The 19,502-nt window shown below is 42.6% G+C and overlaps 1 protein-coding gene across 2 annotated transcripts in view; it reads right to left on the bottom strand.

The window, feature by feature from the left end:
- LOC144504285 (collagen alpha-1(XII) chain-like) overlaps positions 1 to 19,502 on the bottom strand; it is a 284,762-nt gene that overhangs the window by 248,186 nt on the left and 17,074 nt on the right. For both annotated transcript variants that reach the window (XM_078229390.1, XM_078229389.1), the window contains exons 3-5: positions 15,646 to 15,762; positions 8,379 to 8,519; positions 7,780 to 7,836 (exon numbers count right to left, since the gene is read on the bottom strand). In XM_078229390.1, coding sequence (XP_078085516.1) covers positions 7,780 to 7,836; positions 8,379 to 8,519; positions 15,646 to 15,762 — 315 coding nt within the window. The remainder of the gene's footprint in view (positions 1 to 7,779; positions 7,837 to 8,378; positions 8,520 to 15,645; positions 15,763 to 19,502) is intronic.

The following is a 19,502-nucleotide window of genomic DNA, read 5'->3' as shown; positions in this document are numbered from 1 at the left end:
AACTTTGCAGGTGCATGCGAATATCACTGCCTTCAGGCATTACTCTAAGTCACTCAACATCCTGACTTGGAAATATATGGCTGTTTGTTCAATATCTCTGGGTCAAAATCCTGGAATTCTCCAACAGCACTGTCGGTGTACCTCGCCGACATGGTCTATAGAAGTTACAGATGATGGCTAAGTGCCAACTTCTCAAGGGCAATAAGAGATGGGCAACAAATGCTGGCCTAACCAGTGATACCCACATCCCGTGAAAGAATAAAAAAGAACTGGGCGGCCCGATGGCACATGGGTGGCAAGGTGACACAGTGGTTAGTACTACTGCCTCACAGCGCCAGGGATTCAGGTTCGATTCCCAGCCTCGGGTCACTGTATGTGTGGAGTTTGCACGTTCTCCCCTTGTCTGCGTGGGTTCCCTCCGGGTGCTCCGGTTTCCTCCCGCAGTCCAAAGATGTGCAGGTTCGGTGGATTGGCCATACTAAATTGCCCCTTATGTCAGGGTGACTAGCTAAGGTAAATGCATGGGGTTATGGGGATAGGGCCTGGGTGGGATTGTGATCGATGCAGGCTCGATGGACCGAATGGCCTCTTTCTGCACTGCAGGGATTCTATGAACATTCTTTAAAAAAAAGAAACAACTTAACAGATGGACTTAAACATCTCTAATCATTCAGTAAAAGAGGAAGCAAAGCACTCCTGTCAAAGAAAAATTGCATTTTCTCCTTTCATCTGACTATTTTATCAACTAATGCACCAAAGGTTAAAAGTTCGCACGCACACATCGTGCGATAATGACTATTGAGATCACATTCTAATCAGGAATGCAATTAAGCACATCTGGATTTACAATTAATCACATGTGTTGAGTGGCTGACGTGTTGGAGAACAATGATTTATTCCAGCTCCCGCTTTCAGACGGGACAGTGTCCAGCACTCCTCTGTCACAGATTATTCTAACAGCCTTGTTTAATCAAAGTAATATCACTGATGGGAAACTTAGATTTCTCCTTCCATCATTCTGTCCCCTAAATGACAACATCATCACCACACGAATATGGGTCTACATGCATCCATTCAGATTGAGAGACCTGGTTTCAACAAAGTTCCATAATGCTAATGGACCAGTGAGCTTACGCACACCAGTAGGAGAAAGCCGGAGTGAGATTCAGCCAGAATGAGGGTATCAGAAATTTGGAGCTGAGTGGGAATTCGATGCTGAGGGGAAAGAGGTGCTCATTTTCAGGAGGAGTGGAGAGGTGGACCTGCGATGGAGACTCGAGGGAAAGTGAGAGGTAGAATCGAACCGTGACGTCACAGCCTGCAGGTAACTGATTGACTGGTGACTGGTAAGTAGTTTTTCTTTTTCTCTTTTTTTTTGGCATTGTAGTTGTTGTTATAAGTTAACTTAAGGATTAAGTCACAGCAGGAGATCCCAGATCTGTATCATGCTCCTCTTAATTCAGGGACCCTTCTGGTGTCCCTGGCTCCTTCATGTGCAAGAAGTGTGTCCAACTGCAGCTCCTGTTAGACCGCTTGACGGCTCTGGAGCTGCGAATGGATTCACTTTGGAGCATCCACGATGCTGAGAAAGTCGTGGATAACACGTTCAGTGAGTTGGTCACACCGCAGATAAAAATTACTTTGGGAGATAGGGAATGGGTGACCACCAGACAGAGGAAGGGTAGAAAGGCAGTGCAAGGGTCCCCTGCAGTCATCTCCCTCCAAAACAGATATACCATTTTGGATACTGTTGGGCGATGTGGCTCACCAGGGGAAGGTGGCGGCAGCCAGGTTCATGGCAGCATGCTTGGCTCTGCTGCACAGCTATAGTGATAGGGGATTCAATTTTAAGGGAAATAGACAGGTGTTTCTGCGGACACAAGTGAGACTCCAGAATGGTATGTTGCCTCCCTGGTGCAAGTATTAAGGATGTCTCGGAGCGGCTGCATGACATTCTGGAGGGGGAGAGTGATCAGCCAGCTGTCATGCTGCATATGGACACCAACGATATAGGTAAAAAACGGGATGAGGTCCTACAAGATGAATTTAGGGAACTGGGAGTTAAACTAAAAAGTGGGCCCTCAGTAATCTCAGGATTGCTGCCAGTGCTACGTGCCAGTCAGAGTAGGAATGTCAGGGTAGCTAAGATGAATAAGTGGCTTGAGGGATGGTGCAAGAGGGAGGGATTCAAATTCCTGGGATATTGGAACCGGTTCTGGGGGAGGTGGGACCAGTACAAATCGGAAGATCTGAACCTGGGCAGGACTAGAACGAATGTCGTAGGGGGAGTGTTTTCTAGTGCTGTTGGGGAGGGTTTAAACTAATGTGGAAGGGGGATGAGAACCAAAGGAAGTCAGGTGGGGACAGAAACAAAAGGCAGTAAGGGGGAAAGTGGAAGGCAGAGAAACCAAAGATAAAAATCAAAAAGGGCCACAGTATAGAGACTGTGGAGAACACAGTGAATGGGTCCAGTAAGGTAAGAGAAATAAAACAAGGGAGAGTGTACAAAACATGACAGAACAGATGGTCTGATGTGTGTTTGCTTTAACGCAAGGAGCATGACAGATAAGGCAGATGAACTTAAAACTTGGATTACTACATGGAACTATGATGTTGTGGCAATTACAGAGACTTGAATGAAAGAAGGGCAGGACTGGCAGCTTAGCATTCCAGGATTTAGATGCTTCAGGCGAAATAGAGAGGGGGATAAAGGAAGTGGGGGTGTTGATTTACTGATTAGGGAGAGTGTCACAGCTATACAGAGGGAGGGCATCTTGCTGGGATCATGTAGTGAGGCCATATGGATAGAACTCAGCAACGGGAGCGGTGCAATCACACTGTTGGGGTTGTACTACGGACCTCCCTATAGCCAGCGCCAAGTGGAGGAAATGATATGTCAGCAGATTATGGGAAGATGTAAAAATAACAGGGTTGCTGTGATGGGCTATTTTAACTTCCCCTGCAGAGACTGGGATTCAATTAGTACCAGGGGCTTGGATGGGCAGGGTTTGTTCATTGTATCTAAGATTGCTTCTTGAAGCAATATGTAAATAGTCCAACTTGGGAAGTGGCTATTTCAGACCTGGTTCTGGGGAACAAGCTTGGACAGGTGATTGATGTCTTAATGGGGGACCATTTTGGGAACGGTGATCAAAATTCTATAGGTTTCAAAATGCTTGGAGAAAAGGAAAGAAGTAGTCCCAGTGTGAAAGTTTTAAACAGTGGGAAGGCTAACTACGACAGTATGAGGCAGGAGCTTGGGAATGTAGACTGGGGGCAGCTGTTTGAGGGTAAATCCACATCCAATATGTAAGAATCTTTTAAAAGTCAGTTGTTAACAATTCAGGACAAGTATGTCCCTGTAAAAATGAAGGATAAAAATGGCAAGATTCGGGAACACTGGATGACAGGAGAGATTGTGAGATTAGTGAAAAAGAAGAAAGAAACATATATAAATTTCAGGAAATTGAAAATGGATAAGGTTCTTGAGGAATACAAAGAGAGCAGGAAAGAGCTTAAACGGGGACTTAGGAGGGCAAAAAGGCACCATGAAATGGCCTTGGCAGGCAGCGTTAAGGAGAATCCCAAGGCTTTTCTATGTGTATATAAGGAGGAAAAGGGTAGCTAAGGAAAGGGTACTCAAGGACAGTGGAGGGAATTTGTGTGTGAAGCCAGATGAGGTGGGAGATTTCCTTAATGAGTACTTTGCATCAGTATTCACAAAGGAGAAGGATGTGGTGGATGGTGAGTGTAGAAAGGAGGATGTTTACATTCTCGGACATGTTCAGGTAAAAAGGGAGGAGGTATTGGAGGTTTTGAAAAACATTAAGGTGGAACAATCCCCAGGACCATATTGGATCTTTCTCATAATACTGAGAGAGGCGAGGGAAGAAATTGCTGAGGCCTTGGCCAAAATCTTTGTATCCTCTTTAGTCATGGGCGAGGTACCAGAGGATTGGAGAGTAGCTAACATTGTTCCTCTGTTTAAGAGAAGAGACAGTCCAGAAAATTACAGGCTTGTGAGCCTTACACCAGTGGTGGGAAATTATTGGAGAAGATTCTTAGGGACAGGATGTACTCACATCTGGAAGAGAAAAGGCCTATTAGTGATATGCAGCATGGTTTTGTGAAGGGGAGGTCGTGTCACACAAACTTGATTGAGTTCTTTGAGGAAGTGGCAAGAAACATTGACCAGAGCAGGGCAGTGGATGTTGTACATGGACTTTAGTAAAGCCTTTGATAAGGTTCCTCATGGCAGGCCGATACAGAAGGTGAAGCCATATGGGATCCAAGGTGAACTGGTAAGATGAATACAAAACTGGCTTGGGCATAGAAAGCAGAGAGTAGCAGTGGAAGGGTACTTTTCTAACTGGAGTTCTGTGACAAGTTCCACAAGGATCAATGCTGGGGCCCCTGTTGTTTGTAATATATTTAAATGATTTGGAGGAAAGTGTAGGTAGTCTGATTAGTAAATTTGCAGCTGATACAAAAATTGCGGGAGTAGTCGATAGTGAGGTGGATTGTCAGAGGATACAGCAGGATATAAATCGGCTGAAGACCTGGGCCGAAAGATGGCAGATGGAATTTAACCCGGACAAATGTGAGGTGATGCGATTTGCAATTATACAGGAAATGGTAGTGCCTTTAGAAATATTAGCATATAGAGGGACCTAAGCATGCAGATTCATAATTCCCTGATGGTGGCAACTCAGGTGGACAAAATGGTCAAGAAGGCATATGGCCTTCATCAGTCGGGACGTTGAGTATAGGAATTGGAAAATCATGTTGCAGTTATATAAGACTTTGGTTAGGCCACATTTGGAGTATTGTGTACAATTCTGGTCGCCATACTAGCGGAAGGATGTTGATGCATTGGAAAGGGTGAAGAAGAGATTTAACAGAATGTTGCCTGGTTTGGAGGATATGGACTATGAAGCAAGATTGAACAAGCTTGGATTGTTTTCAATGGAATGTCAGAGGATGAGGGGGGACCTAATAGAGGTTTACAAGATTATGACAGGCTTGGATAGAGTGGATAATCAGAGTCTTTTTCCCAGGATCGAAGAGTCAATTACTCGAGGGCATAGGTTGAGAGTGAGAGGGGCAAAGTTTAAAAGAGATGTAAGGGGCAAGTTTTTCACATAGAGGGTGGTGAATGCCTGGAACGCGCTGCCAGAGCAGGTGGTGGAAGCAGATTCTATAACAACGCTCAAGAGGTATCTGGATAGATACATGAATAGGCAGGGAATAGAAGGGTATGGACCACGTAGAGGCAAGGAAATATTAGATTAGAGAGGCATCTGTGTTGGCACAGACTTGGTGAGCTATAGGGACTGTTCTTCTGCTGTACTGTTCTTTGTTCTTTCTAAAATGAAGCCACCTTCAGCTCACACACAGTGCTACAAGTGAAAGCAGGAGGGCAGCATAGCAGCATTCACATTTATATGACAGCAACTATAAAAATAGGCAACACAAGAACAATAGAGATCCCAAAGTTGTGTCATCTTTGAGTACAATTTGGAGGAACATACTCTATTATCCTTACCCATGCCCATGTCACCTCCAGACTTGACTATTCCAACACTCTCCTGGCCAGCCTGCCATCTACCACCTTCCATGAACAGGGTTTCACTGCAAAATTCTTCTTCCCATATTCTAACTTGCACCAAGACCTTTTCATTATCCTTGTGCTTACTGTACTACATGGACTCCTGTTCAGTAACTCCTCAATTTTAAAATTCGTTTGCTGGTATTCAAATAGATCTGTGACCTCACCCCCTCCCTATTTTTGCACCTCCTGTGATAATACTGTGCCATTAGAACATAGAACATTACAGCGCAGTACAGGCCCTTCGGCCCTCGATGTTGCGCCAGCCAGTGGTACCAATCTAAAGCCCCTCTAATCTACATTATTCCAATATCATCCATATGTTTATCCAATAACCACTTGAACGCTCTCAACGTTGACGAGTCCACCACTGCTGCAGGCAGGGCATTCCATGCCCTTACTACTCTCTGAGTAAAGAACCTACCTCTAACATCTGTCCTATATCTCTCACCCCTCAATTTAAAGCTATGTCCCCTCGTGCTAGCCAACACCACCCGAGGAAAAAGGCTCTCACTATCCACCCTATCTAATCCTCTGATCATCTTGTATGCCTCTATTAAGTCACCATTTAATCTTCTTCTCTCTAACGAAAACAACCTCAAGCCCCTCAGCCTTTCTTCATACGATTTTCCCACCATACCAGGCAACATCCTGGTAAATCTCCTCTGCACCCTTTCCAACACTTCCACATCTTTCCTATAATACGGCGACCAGAACTGTACGCAATACTTCAAATGCGGCCGCACCAGAGTTTTGTACAGTTGCAGCATGACCTCCTGGCTCCGAAACTCAATCCCTCTACCAATAAAAGCTAAGAAATATATTTATATCATGTTTCTTGTAAGAGTCAATGCTTTGTTGCAAGGAGTCTATTTGTCTGAAAAGAACATGTAGCTTTATGCTGAGACTTCAGGATAATAACTCATTTTAGTTAATGGTCTAAACAGTTAATGCATATGTGCTTACTTAGGTTTCTCTTGGGGTTTCAGAGTAGTGTTTTGATTAGGTTGATTGACAGGGACCAAGTCATGTGCTAATGGGAGGAGCTAAACTTGGAGGGAAGATACACAGTTTCTCTTTTATCTTTATAAACAAGCAGCTTGCTGCCTGGTTCTGAAAGAAGCAAGATATGTCTCTCTGTCTGTCTCTCCAGAAGTGCTCTCAGACTGGCAACCTAAGTACAAGCACCTGTGTTTTGCGAATTGTTTTTGAAGAGCAGTTTAAGTTTGTAAGAGGAATATTGCTCATATCGGAACTCATTGAGATAGGTTAGCTGTTAAGAATTGTATCTTGTCATGTTTAAGCACTGCTCAATTGGTAAGTGTTAAGCCAATTCATTTGCTATAGTTAAACCGCGTGGTTAAATCAAGTTAAATAAAAGCTTCCAAGTTTGTCAGTAGAATCGTGCCTGGAGTGAAACAGCACATCTTTGCATTAATACCAAAATAGCAAATAGTTGGGGTCTCGTCTAACTTCATAATATATCTTAGGGTTTCCGATCCATACCATAATATTACTCCAATTTTACACCCTTCCGAGATCTCGGCACTACATCAATTCTGGCCCCTTTATCACTTTGCCATTGGTAGCCAAGATTCCAGGGGGCTAAAGATCTGGAATTCCCTCCTTAAAACTCCGCCTCTTTACCTCCTTCTCCTCAAAGACTCTTATTTCTTCAACCAAACCTTAGGTCACCTATCACAATATCTCCTCACGTACTTCAGTGTCAAATTTCATATGATAATGCTCCTGTGAAGGTGCCTTGGGACTAAGCTAAAATGTAGCTTTGTTAAAATTGATTCTCAGCGTGTAAGCATCACTGGAATAGACCAGCATTTATTGTCCATCCTTAATTGCCCTTGAGAAAATGGTGGAGAGCTGCCTTCTTGAACCACTGCAGTCCATGTGGTGTAGGTACACCCACAGTGCTGTTAGGAAGAGAATTCCAGGATTTTGATCCAATGACAGTGAAGGAACAGTGATATATTTCCAAGATAGGATGTTGTGTGGCTTGGAGGGGAATCTTGCAGATGGTGCTGCTCCCATGCATCTGTTGGCTATGTGTTCAAGGAAAGAATAAACTTAAGTTGCTGATGATTTAGATTCCGAATGTGTGCTTTGAGTATATCTGGGGAGAAAGCGGTGATTGAAAATAAACCCATCAAACTTACTTTGAGAAAGATTGTCTATTTTCTTTGGCCGTTTAGTTGGTACGCGACCTGATTGAACTAGGAGGAAAATAAATAAATATGTCAGTCAGCAGATAAGTTCAATAATATTTCATTAATTAACCATGACTAAATGATCCGGGAGTGAACATTGCAATGCATTATGAGGAATAGCACACTCAAAGTAATGGATGAGTAAACGTGAGTGTGACTGTCATTCTATCGCTGAGGTGGAATAAAAATATTCACATGTAGTCCAGGTGGGGACAACAGGCTCCCTTCCCTGAAGAACATGAGTGAACCAGTCAGGTTTTTTTTTACAACAATCCATTAGTTTTCACAGTCAGTGTTTTTGGTTCTGTTGCTGACTGGATATATTAATTCACTGTCGTAAGTCACCATTGATGAAATGCAAGCTCATAGTCTCTAGGCTCTGACCAAAGCATCTATCTAAGTTATGTTCTTTAATCAGGCCAGTATAAAGGGTGGCATTAATATAACATGATATGCATGTATTAGAAAAGGTACCATATATGCATGGACCGAGACCTTTCTAACACACTCGACCCATATAGAAGCTTTAAGATGCAGTTTGTACCTACTTGTGAGTTGTCCATAGACTGGTACACTTTCTGATGAACGGTCAAAGGCAATTAATGTCACCACATATTCCATATCAGGAACTAGATCCGTTAACGTGGTTTTGCTTGCACCCTGGGGCAATTCCATTTCCTTTGTAGATCCTGTTGCAGTAGCAGAAATGATCCATTGAAACGACAAGAAAACACATGTTAAAAACAAAATGATCATGTACTTTTTTTTAAATTCATGCGATGCGAGTGCTGCTGACTAGGCCAGAATTTGTTGCCCATCCCAATTGCCTTTGAACTGAATAGCTTGTATGCCACTCTAGAGAGCATTTAAGAGTTAACCAGATTGCTATGGGTCTGGAGTCACATGTAGGCCAGACCAGGTAAGGATGGCAGATTTCCTTCCTAAAGGACATTTCTGAACGCGATGGGTTTTTTCAACAATTGACAATGGTTTCATGGTCATCGTTAGACGTTTTAATGACAGATTTTTATGGAATTCAAATTTCAATATCTGCCATGGTAGGATTCGAACCCAGAGCATCACCAATAGGGAGGGAGCAGAACCAATAGGCCAGAGGAAACATCCCTCATCCCCCAGACAACAATTCAGTCAGAAACTGAGCAACTTTAAAAAGGCCATCCCAGGTGATTATAAGCTGAGGTGTGGCCATAACAAACAGAGAGTGGGACTTTTGCCCATCAGTGTCTCGCCCTTGAGATCTTCACATCTATCAGATTTTTTGGGTAAGGGTAAATAGTATAAAGGAGAATAAGTTACAAAATTCATCAAATACTGTAGTAGTTTGTTAGGTTTTAATGGCAGTCGGGGTAGACCTTGACCACATGCGATAAAGTGAAAATGATGATAATGATTTGACTTGCATGGACTTAAAATGCAGAGAGGTGTGACGTGGACAGCTGTGCAATATCACCATTGGCCAAAGTGAAAATTAGCACCAGTGGTATCACTGCAAGATTTGTCAAACACACAGAAAAAGTGACCAAAGCCTTTGCGATTAAGTGCGGCATTTGATCCAACATGAGAAATTCGTATCAGCATCAGATTCTTCCAGCAGGATAACAGCCAAAAATACGAGATCCTCAGGAGACCAGTGACCACAATATGATTAAATTTAAGACTTTCTGGCAATCTCATAGCAGGGACAAAAGTAACAAAAACAGATGGCTTTTGAAAGGCTAGCTTTTTAAAAGTTCAGATTGTTAATTTCTAAAATGATATTCCAATGATAACAATTAGCTCATCTGTGTTCCAGGGAATGTTGGTGTCAGAGTGGTAGAGCTACTTGGAAGTATGAAGAAATGAGACCAAGAAACTCTTTGAGCCAGGTAACCATTTGTTATGATGCCAGAGGAGACTATAGAGGAGATTTGCAAAGCCTTTGTTATGAAGGACTTGTTGACCACTGCAGGTCCTCTGGAACTGGAGTCAATTAAAAGCAATGCCTATGTTTTAAGTGATGACTGTTCAACACAACTACAGGCAGATAGTAAGTTAGAATGCATTCTAAGGATAAGATCTGAATATTTATACAGGATCAATCTTATACAATAGCCAGCATGGGTTTAGAAAGGGGAAATCTAACCTTCTTAGCCTTTTTAGAAGAAGGATTCTTTATATTATTTGAACTTTCATAAAGTTTTCAGCAAAGTTATCTGTGAAAGACTTTTTATCAAACTCAAAAGTTTCAGGAATCCAGTCCAGAAGAGGGTCAGGGGTGATTCACTGGTCTGAAAATGATTAATGAAAGTACATGTCGGGGGTATGTCAAATTCACAGAGCTGCTTGGTTGAGACCAGTGCTTTAGGCTCAGTATTTCCCTTCTACAAATGACCAATATTCTGAACACAAATAAATGCACTGTTCTCAAAAGTGCTTACAATGCCAAAACAGAGAAATATACAGAGGCAGAAGATGCAACTAAAGGTTTGTAAAAGGTATTGGCCAAGATTGCAACTGAGCAAATGCGACTTAATTCTGCCAAATGTGAAGAATGCATGTTGGTTAATGAAGGTGCACCAAATAAGTAGAAATTAATTACTAATGGGAAACTTAGCAAGACATCTTGGAGTGATCGCTCATAGAATCAGGAGGCCATTTGGCCTGTCCCGATAGCACATCAACTTTTGAGTGTCTCAAGCGTTTTGGGACAGTGTAAAGGAACATGGAAAAGTGCAATATGCTATAAGAACGGCGCAGTTCAAACCACACTCTGGGTCCATATGATTACTTACTGGGTTCAATCAGGTAAAAACCTGATTGATGGACTGTGAGAGAGGACTAGTGAGTCACAAGTCTTTTTAGGGAGACATTGAAAGGAGGATTTCAGCAAGGTCTGTAAAATAATTTATGGGATTGGTAAGATAAACCCAAATAATACTTCAAAGTAACCCACGAGATTTGGAACAAAGGATATCAATAATCTACCAACTCAAATCAGGCAGGAACTGTTTAATTCCCATGAATTCAACTGTAACCCCAATGAGTAAGAATTGTATGAAAGGATAGTGTGCTATTTGCATTGCACACGTCAAACCTCGAGCAAATGTCTCTCAAGTTCAGTAACAATTCACGCTGCCTCTTCCAAACTTGTCCCCCCTTTGTTAAGCAGAACAGTAAGAGACGAGCAAAAAATGGACGTTCAAAGTGCAGTCTGCTACTAAGATCAGAGGGTAGAGATCTGACAGCCAAATGAGTTTCTCTCATCTTTTAGACTTCTCTGCAAATGTCGATATTTCATGCTAAGACTTTTCAGCTCTTTCGCAAATGGAATGGAAAAAGTGACATCTGGAACAGATTATTACCTACCCTCAGCCCCCACCCCCACCCAACACGGCAGCTCAGTGCTGTAAGGAATATGCATTAGGAAGAAAGATGATGGAATTGTGCCTACATTCCATTACTTTGCTCTCACTGCTCACAATGGAGACCACATGTAAAGCAGGAATGAAAAGAAGCAGGTCCCTGAGTACATGACAGACTTCACATCAGTGGCAATGAGCAGGATATGAAGTTGAAAGCAATTCCCAGAGGATGCTTATTTCTAAATCAGTCTAGACACCGGCAGCACTGGTTCCCGTGATGCCTGTTACAGGATCAGAAATGGAATGATCCATTCGGTACTTTTTTCCCCTCAGTCTGGGCTGCGAGTGGAAAATATCGTCACTGGCGACTGACAACTCAGTCAACGTTCCCAAACTTGCAGATCAAGATGTAAAATCCTCCAGTTTCAAAGACATTGGGGATTTGTCAAGTTCTTTCCTTGTGGTTTGCATTTAAACAGCCATTTCAGCACTGGAAAATAGGGATTGCAGACACAAATTTCAAGTCTGTTTTTCAAGTGTAAGCATGGCTTCAACAGTCTAGATTCCCATCTTTGCAGCACCCTTTTAATGCCAAAATAGCAATGGATCTGGTCGTGTCTGGACCTTCAATGAGAGAAATCTGTTCTCCGTTTGATACAAGCTGCATCTTTAGACCCGAATAGGCGCCGGAGTGTGGCAACTGGGGGAATTTCACAGTAACTTTATTGCAGTGTTAATGTAAGCCTTACTTATGACACTAATAAATAAACTTTACTTGAAGCCATTTCAAACAATTTTTAGCCTCACTGACAACCCATGGGGATGAGTAAAATCATTTCTACCTGGTATTCATCTTATTGGGGCCCCTTAATTGGATGAACATGTGGATAAGAAGCATAATTCACCCAGGAGGTCAAGGGTTAGATTATGGGGAGCGATTACATAAACTAGGTTTGTATTTAGGTTAGAGGTGATTTGATTGAGGTTTTCTTAAGGATTTCACCACTTTGGGAAGGGGTGGTCTCTGACAAGGATCAGAACCAAGCCATTCAGGAGAGAAATTAAGAAACATTTCTTCATGCAAAGAGTGTGAGAGGTTGAAACTCTCTTCCACAAAATTGCTCAATTAATGTTTTAATATGAGATTAACAGAATTCTGCTGGGCAAGGGTATAAACGGATCTGGAGCGAAGATGGACAGACCCAGTTAAGATACAGATTAACTTTGACCTTACTCAATGGTGGAACAGGCTTGATGGACTGAATAGCCACCTCCAGTTTCTATGTTCCAATGTTAAGTTTAAGTTTATTTAATAGTCACAAGTAGGCTTACATTAACATTGCAATGAAGTTACTGTGAAAATCCCCCCATCGCCACACTCCGGCACCTGTTCGGATATACTCAGGGAGAATTTAGCATGGACAATGCACCTAACCAGCTTGTCTTTTGGACTGTGGGAGGAAACTGGAGCACCCGGAGGAAACCAATGTAGACATGGGGGGAACATGCAGACTCCGCACAGACAGTGACCCAAGCCGGGAATTGAACCTGGGTCCCTGGCGCTGTGAGGCAGCAGTGTTAGCCACTGTGCCACCGTGCCGCCCTGTTCATTCCCCATGTGTAATCCCAGAGGAAATCACCTGGTCTATATTTAGAACAAACTTGAATCACTTTGAATTTGGTCTATTGTAAAAGTAGAACATTTATAACTCATAGGGCCATTATGAGGCTCTACTATCAAGGAAAGACCTTGGTGGATGAGGCTGTAACATATAGAATTGTGGTTACAACCTTGAATCTGCATTCGCTTTGAACAATGCTTTGTGCTCATCCCAAATACCTTGGCCAGAACTCTTTGGCCTTGGCTGCAGCTTGGATTCTCCGGTCCTGCTGCTGTGAATGAAAATTTGGCTGAGCTTCAAATTCTCACTACTCGCTGGCAGTGGCAGTGGGACGTACAAGACCGGAGAATTCTGGACATTCTCTGCCTTGCAAAATTGTATTTAGATATCACATTAGAATTTATAATTGAGCTAGGTTAAAAGAAAACTAAAAAGCATGTGCCCAGTGTAGCATTCATTGTCTATCAATTTATAGACTTAATGTGACTGAACGTAATGTGGTTTTTAAAAAATTAAAATCCAACGCATCTTATGTGACATTGGCTGAAGCTTTGCTTTTACAAGTTACTATAGCGGCATGGTAGTACAGTGGTTAGCACTGCTGCTTCACAGCTCCAGGGACCTATGTTCGATTCCCGGCTTGGGTCACTGTCTGTGACATTCTCCTCGTGTCTGCGTGGGTTTCCTCCGGGTGCTCTGGTTTCCTCCCACATTCCAAAGATGTGCGGGTTAGGTTGATTGGCCATGCTTAAATTGCCCCTTAGTGTCCTGAGATGTGTAGGTTAGAGGGATTAGTGGGTAAAATATGTAGGGATATGGGGGTAGGGCCTGGGTGGGATTGTGGTCGGTGCAGACTCGATGGGCCGAATGGCCTCTTTCTGTACTGTAGGGTTTCTATGATTTCTATGATCATTGATAAAAGCGTATGCATGTTTAGTGCATTTGCTTTATATTCCTTAGTTGGCTTCTTTGACATAAAAGTTAAGCTGGTTTGTGATATGGAGCAACATCAACAGCGCGAGTTCAATTCCCGCACCAGCTGAGGTTATTAAAGAAGGCCTCACCTTCTCAACCTTGCCCCTTGCCTGAGGTGTGGTGACCCTCAGGTTAAATCACAACCAGTTAGCTCTCTCTCTCAAAAAAGGGAGAGCAGCCTATGGTCCTCTGGGACTTTGGTGACTTTCAAGCTGCCTGAAATAATACCTGCATTTAAGCAGCAGAGAATGTAATACATTCACGTTACACAATGTGTAATTTGCCATCTTGTATTTTATGGTTACAGAGTTAAAATTTGCACATGGGGATTATAATGTAGAGCGAGGGCTTTCCTAGGACGGGATTTAACTTACCTCAGTAGACAGCAGGAAGATGCTTGCTGGCTACTGAAGATATTGAGGGACTTTCCACTGCACACTGCTCTCTATGTATGGTAACTGAGCTGAACAGGTCAAGAAGGTCTCAGCTTTGTTTGGGTTTCATGGGTCAAATTGCCAGAACAAAGGCCCAGAGGCTGCAGCCTAGACTCAAATACAGAGTTTTTTAAAAGCCAGAAACACCTCCCAAGAAGAGCTGGTAAGAAAATTAAAGGAAAAAAATACTACAAGCAGAATTCACTGCCTGAGCAAAAAGACCCCTTTATTTCAAAAGTAATCAGATTTTTATGTTCGCTGGTGAACCACTAAAGGTACCATTCAACTAACTGCTTAAATTCAATGAACATGTTAAATTTGCAGTTTGTAAAGAAGAAAACATTTACATTATTTCCATGAAAACACATTTAATTTTAATGAGCTTCCATTGAAATAAATGTGGCCCAGGGACATTGAACTCAAAGAATCACTAGAATGTACATGCAAAACACTTTGACATATGGGGAATTATTTTTACAACAAGCCTGTAAATGATCATTCCTCAGAGTTTTGAGATGCTTTATGGCATGCAATACAGACATAGTAGATCGTGTTGCTGGGTTGGTAATGCGGAGCCCTAGACTAATAATGCAGTACACATGATTTCAAATCCTACCATGGCACTTTGGGAATATCTGTCATCAGTGAGTGTAAAATCCCAACTGAACCTCTAATGTCCTTTATGGAACAAAACCTGCCATCCCTAACCTTGTCTGTCTTACATGTGCATGCAGACCCACAATTAATCTAGCTGCCTATGAATTGACCCAGTTCAAGGTCAAATCAAAGGGAATCCCAGTCAGGGCGATAAAAAAAGAGGGGAACAGCAATTGGGGGCTTCTTTGATATGGAGAAGCTGGTAATGTTCTTCATGGAGCAGAAGGTCAAGGGGGAAATATAATAGAGGTGTTCAAAAATCACGGGGTGGGGGGGTTGGTGGAATAAGGAGAATCTGTTGCCAGGCCACAATTTCAGAACCAAGGGGCAGATGAGAAATATTAAGCAGCGAATTGTTACTATTTAGAATTGTTACTATTTAGAATTCTGCCTGAAAAGGTGGTGGAAACAGCTTCAATAGTAACTGTGAAGGGCGTTGTGTAGAGATACTGAAAAGGATAAATTGTGCAGGGCTTATGGTTAAAGAGCAAGGGAGTAGGACTAATTGTGTCGCTGTTTCAAAGGATTGACATGAATATGAGCACCGAATGGATTGATTCTAAAACCATACCTCAAAAAATGCGGCATTAGCTGTTAAACGCTTCTAGGTGTTCCGAGATTGTGATAGGTGCTATAGAATGAACAATTATTTATTTCTCTTGCTGAGGAAGGAGGTGGGGATTTGTGCCATAGATCTCTCCAGAAACAGAGCGCTGCAAATGCAGCTTCATCGTATGAACTTCACGTTGCCGCACAGTCACTCACCGGTCTGGGGTGTTAACGTTAATCTGTAGCCCCGTATTTTGCTGGGCGAGCGTCTCCATGTCATTTGAACACTACTTTCAGTTAAAATTTTAAACTTCAGTTGTGAAGGAGGCTCCACTGCAGAAAGAAAAATGTCACAAAAGAGAAGTAGTCACTCTCGGCCAGGACCCCCGCACTGCCATCAAAGGCTGGAAAAGTTTTATGAAAACACTGTTCAGACTGCAATGCTTAAGAAGCAGAGTCGGTGGCAGCTATAAGCGTTTCGAAACCTACATCTTTGCATAAATTTGTTTCCAACAATAAGCATTCGGAGTTTGATGTCTATTGTTGGCGGGTACAGGAGACCATATAACACAAGTGTCAAAAGCTGACGTGAACACAAATTAATATTGACATGAAATATAAACAGCACAAGGAGAGAGCCACAAGACATTGGGTTTTGCACCTTCACGGGAAGTTCACGAGTTGCCAGCAAGAAACAAAAAAGGATAAAACAACGATTAATAACACATCCAAGTAAAGGTAGAGCGGCGACATAGATACAGTAACCCAAATAGGCAAACAATCAATCCGGGTCAAGTTTTGATCATTGCATGCTTTCTGTACTCAATACAAAGCTTGTCAAATTACTCGCCAGAACGGTAGACTTTAAACTTCACACCTTGCCTGAAAGTTAGGGAATTTAAGATGTCCAATTAGTTGTAAAAAACTGCAATGCAACTTTCACTAATCTTGAAAAATTGATTGCAAATGGTCTCTCTCATACATAATTGAAAACATATTAATTCAGTTACCAAATTGACCACGAATTGATTTCAATTTCTTTCAGTTATTTCATTGACCTAACTTTTAAAAATCTAGTTAAAATATTTTAATGACACTCTATAACACCGAGTGTTGATGGGAGTTGTCCTTTTTCACTAGAAAGACTAATTGTATACAACATCGATTATCGTTTTAGTCAATCGATAATTATATTTAATGCATTATTCGCATCATTGTTGGCCTGGTGTCAAACTAAAAGCTGAATGATGGAAAGTTGCAATTATTTGTTTTCAGATCTGTGGTAATATGAACACAAAATAGTGACTGACTTTTTAAAATAGTTATGCAACCAAGGTGAATGGCCCACTGAGTTTAAACACCAGCTTGACATAAAAAGTTAGTCTAATTACAAAAAGGTGCACACACACAAACCAATACTGCATAATCTTCTGATAATTTGTTAAAGCTTCTGTATTGAAAGAAATCAGGAGAAGATGCTGTTAATTTGTAAACCGGGCTACACATTGGTAATTCTCAAAGCACCTGCTGGTGTTTGACAGATCTCTCTGGATGTCACTGAAACACTCACAACATTTGAACAGACAAGCTTTTTCACAGTCACAGAATCCACAGCCAGAGACACGGCAAGACATTCACGGGGACCTCCACAAAGAAACGCGGGTGCTGTGGACAACAGTACTTCTGTAATATAATCAGAGTCTGCCTGTATTTCACTGTGTTTAGGACCTGTCTTTCTGCGGTACTCGCGCATGTCACAAACTAGCACCCAACTCATTTTAACCTCAGTTGTCGGGCGGGTAAACTATGCGATCGAGTGGAACGTCTCTTTTAAGATTACTTGGGGATTTGGTGTATTTCCTCTGCGGAAGGCGGGCAGTGCACAACATTAGAACGAGAGGCTCTTGCGAGTGTGATGTCAGGAAGCACTTCACACAAACGGGCAATGAAAACCTGGAACTCTCGTCCCAGTAAGAAGTTTGACAACACTAGGTTAAAGTCCAACAGGTTTATTTGGTAGCAAAAGCCACACAAGCTTTCGAAGCTCTAAGCCCCTTCTTCAGGTGAGTGGGAATTCTGTTCACAAACAGTCACCTGAAGAAGGGGCTTAGAGCTTCGAAAGCTTGTGTGGCTTTTGCTACCAAATAAGCCTGTTGGACTTTAACCTGGTGTTGTCAAACTTCTTACTGTGTTTACCCCAGTCCAACGCCGGCATCTCCACATCTCTCGTCCCCAAACAGGGAATGGGGGAGTCGCAAAAAAAATGTCAAAACTGAGACAGGGAGATTTTTCTGGACATGGAGAGTCCGGACCAAAAGGACTAGGTGGCGTTAAGATACAGACCACCATCGAATTGGACGGGGGTGGGTACAGTAAGAAGTCTCACAACACCAGATTAAAGTATACAGATTTATTTGGAATCATGAGCTTTTGGAGCGCTGCTCCTTCATCAGCTGATGACCATCTAATTGGAAGGTTGGGGGGGGGGGGGGGCGGAGATCTGAATGGCCTCCTTTTGTTGCTAAAGTTCGCTCCTTCCCAATATTGTTCGCCTGAGATTTCAATGGACAGTAATTTGGGTGTGGAGGCATGGTTTTTAAACCAGAGTTACACCCACACCAGTCAGATGCCGGGATGGGGGGTAGTTGGAGAGGTTAAATTGTCCCCACTTTGTCCCTCCTTCTCCCTGCAAATCCCGAGACTGTTTCAGATCCCATTCCCACCCCCTCCCCGCCCCGTCACTCGCAAAATACAGGATCCCTATACACACAGAAGCACTGTAACAAAATTCACGACATATTAAAATAAAACATTCGGAGACAAATGGATTTGAAACCTGAGATTAGAGACTGGTTGTTCACATTTATTAGTGTCTCACACTCATGCAGATTGAAACTGATGACGAGTTTCCACCCTCACACAACGAAAGCTTGAACACAAAAGACTTTTCCACATATTTTATAATGATATTCCCATTCTTGCAAGTGTGCATGCACTGACTGACTGTGTTTATCAACTGGAGCAAGGACGGCACGTGCATCACGGTATAAAGTGCATGCGTTCGAGTCTATATTTAACTCTTGTGGTGACAAATAAAGAAATCAAACATAAATAATTCAACTGGGTTGTTTCCTTATCAATATTATTTTTTGAAGTGCAAGGTGGATTAAACATGCTCTGAATACATCACTAACTCACATGCATAAGTCACTGTTAATCTCAGAGGTAAGTTTAATATCTTTACAAATCTTTGTGTTAGTGTTCAGGATAGAATATCATTGTAAAATATCATTCTTGTTTCCAAGATCTACAGCTCAGGACAAATTTAATGCAAAGGTAGACAAAACTGAGCTGAGCAAACATTTAATGTTTTAAAAAATAATAGCAATTTTTGTCAATAAAATATTGTTAGGGGGAAATAAATGCAGCGTTACCAACCTGAGTGTGTGTGTTTTTTAAATTGGGGCAAATGTGTCGCGGAGGGAGTCCAGACTTTCACTGACTCCTGTCGGTGAGCCCCCGGGAGTGGGGAAGTGGGGGGGAGTGAACTGGCCGCGACCCCCACTCACTCTCAATCTCGCCGATGCTCACTCGAAAATCCCGGCGACGGCGCGGGGCCCCGCGTCTCGGTGGAAAATCCGACGGAAACGTTAAAGCTGGTTAAAATCGCACAGAACATCACCCCCGCCCCCCCCCGCTCCCCGGACACAAAGCGGGGGGGGGGGGGGGAGATGGGGTTTAACAAAAAAACAAACCCCAGAGTAGCTCCCCCGCCCCTCTGTGTGTCTGAACATTGAGTTATTTACGAAGAAAATATTCGTGTGTGTGAAAGGAAATGACATTCACTCAACTCAATCACTTTCCATTCATTATTACAATCATCCGAGTTCTTTCTCACCTCCCCAATGTTTAGAAATATAGAAACCCCGGGTGCCAATATTCCTCAGTGAAGACTTAGCGCATTCGCAGGATTTTCCGCATTGACACAGACCCACTACTTGCAGGCAGGTCGGTGTCCCCACTAAAATTATACTGACCATTCAATGAAGCTTCTACACCACATGGGATGCGGT

The sequence above is a fragment of the Mustelus asterias genome, chromosome 15 (assembly GCF_964213995.1).
Source record: "Mustelus asterias chromosome 15, sMusAst1.hap1.1, whole genome shotgun sequence".
NCBI classification, from domain to species: domain Eukaryota; kingdom Metazoa; phylum Chordata; class Chondrichthyes; order Carcharhiniformes; family Triakidae; genus Mustelus; species Mustelus asterias.
This window is presented reverse-complemented; position numbering and strand designations above follow the sequence as displayed.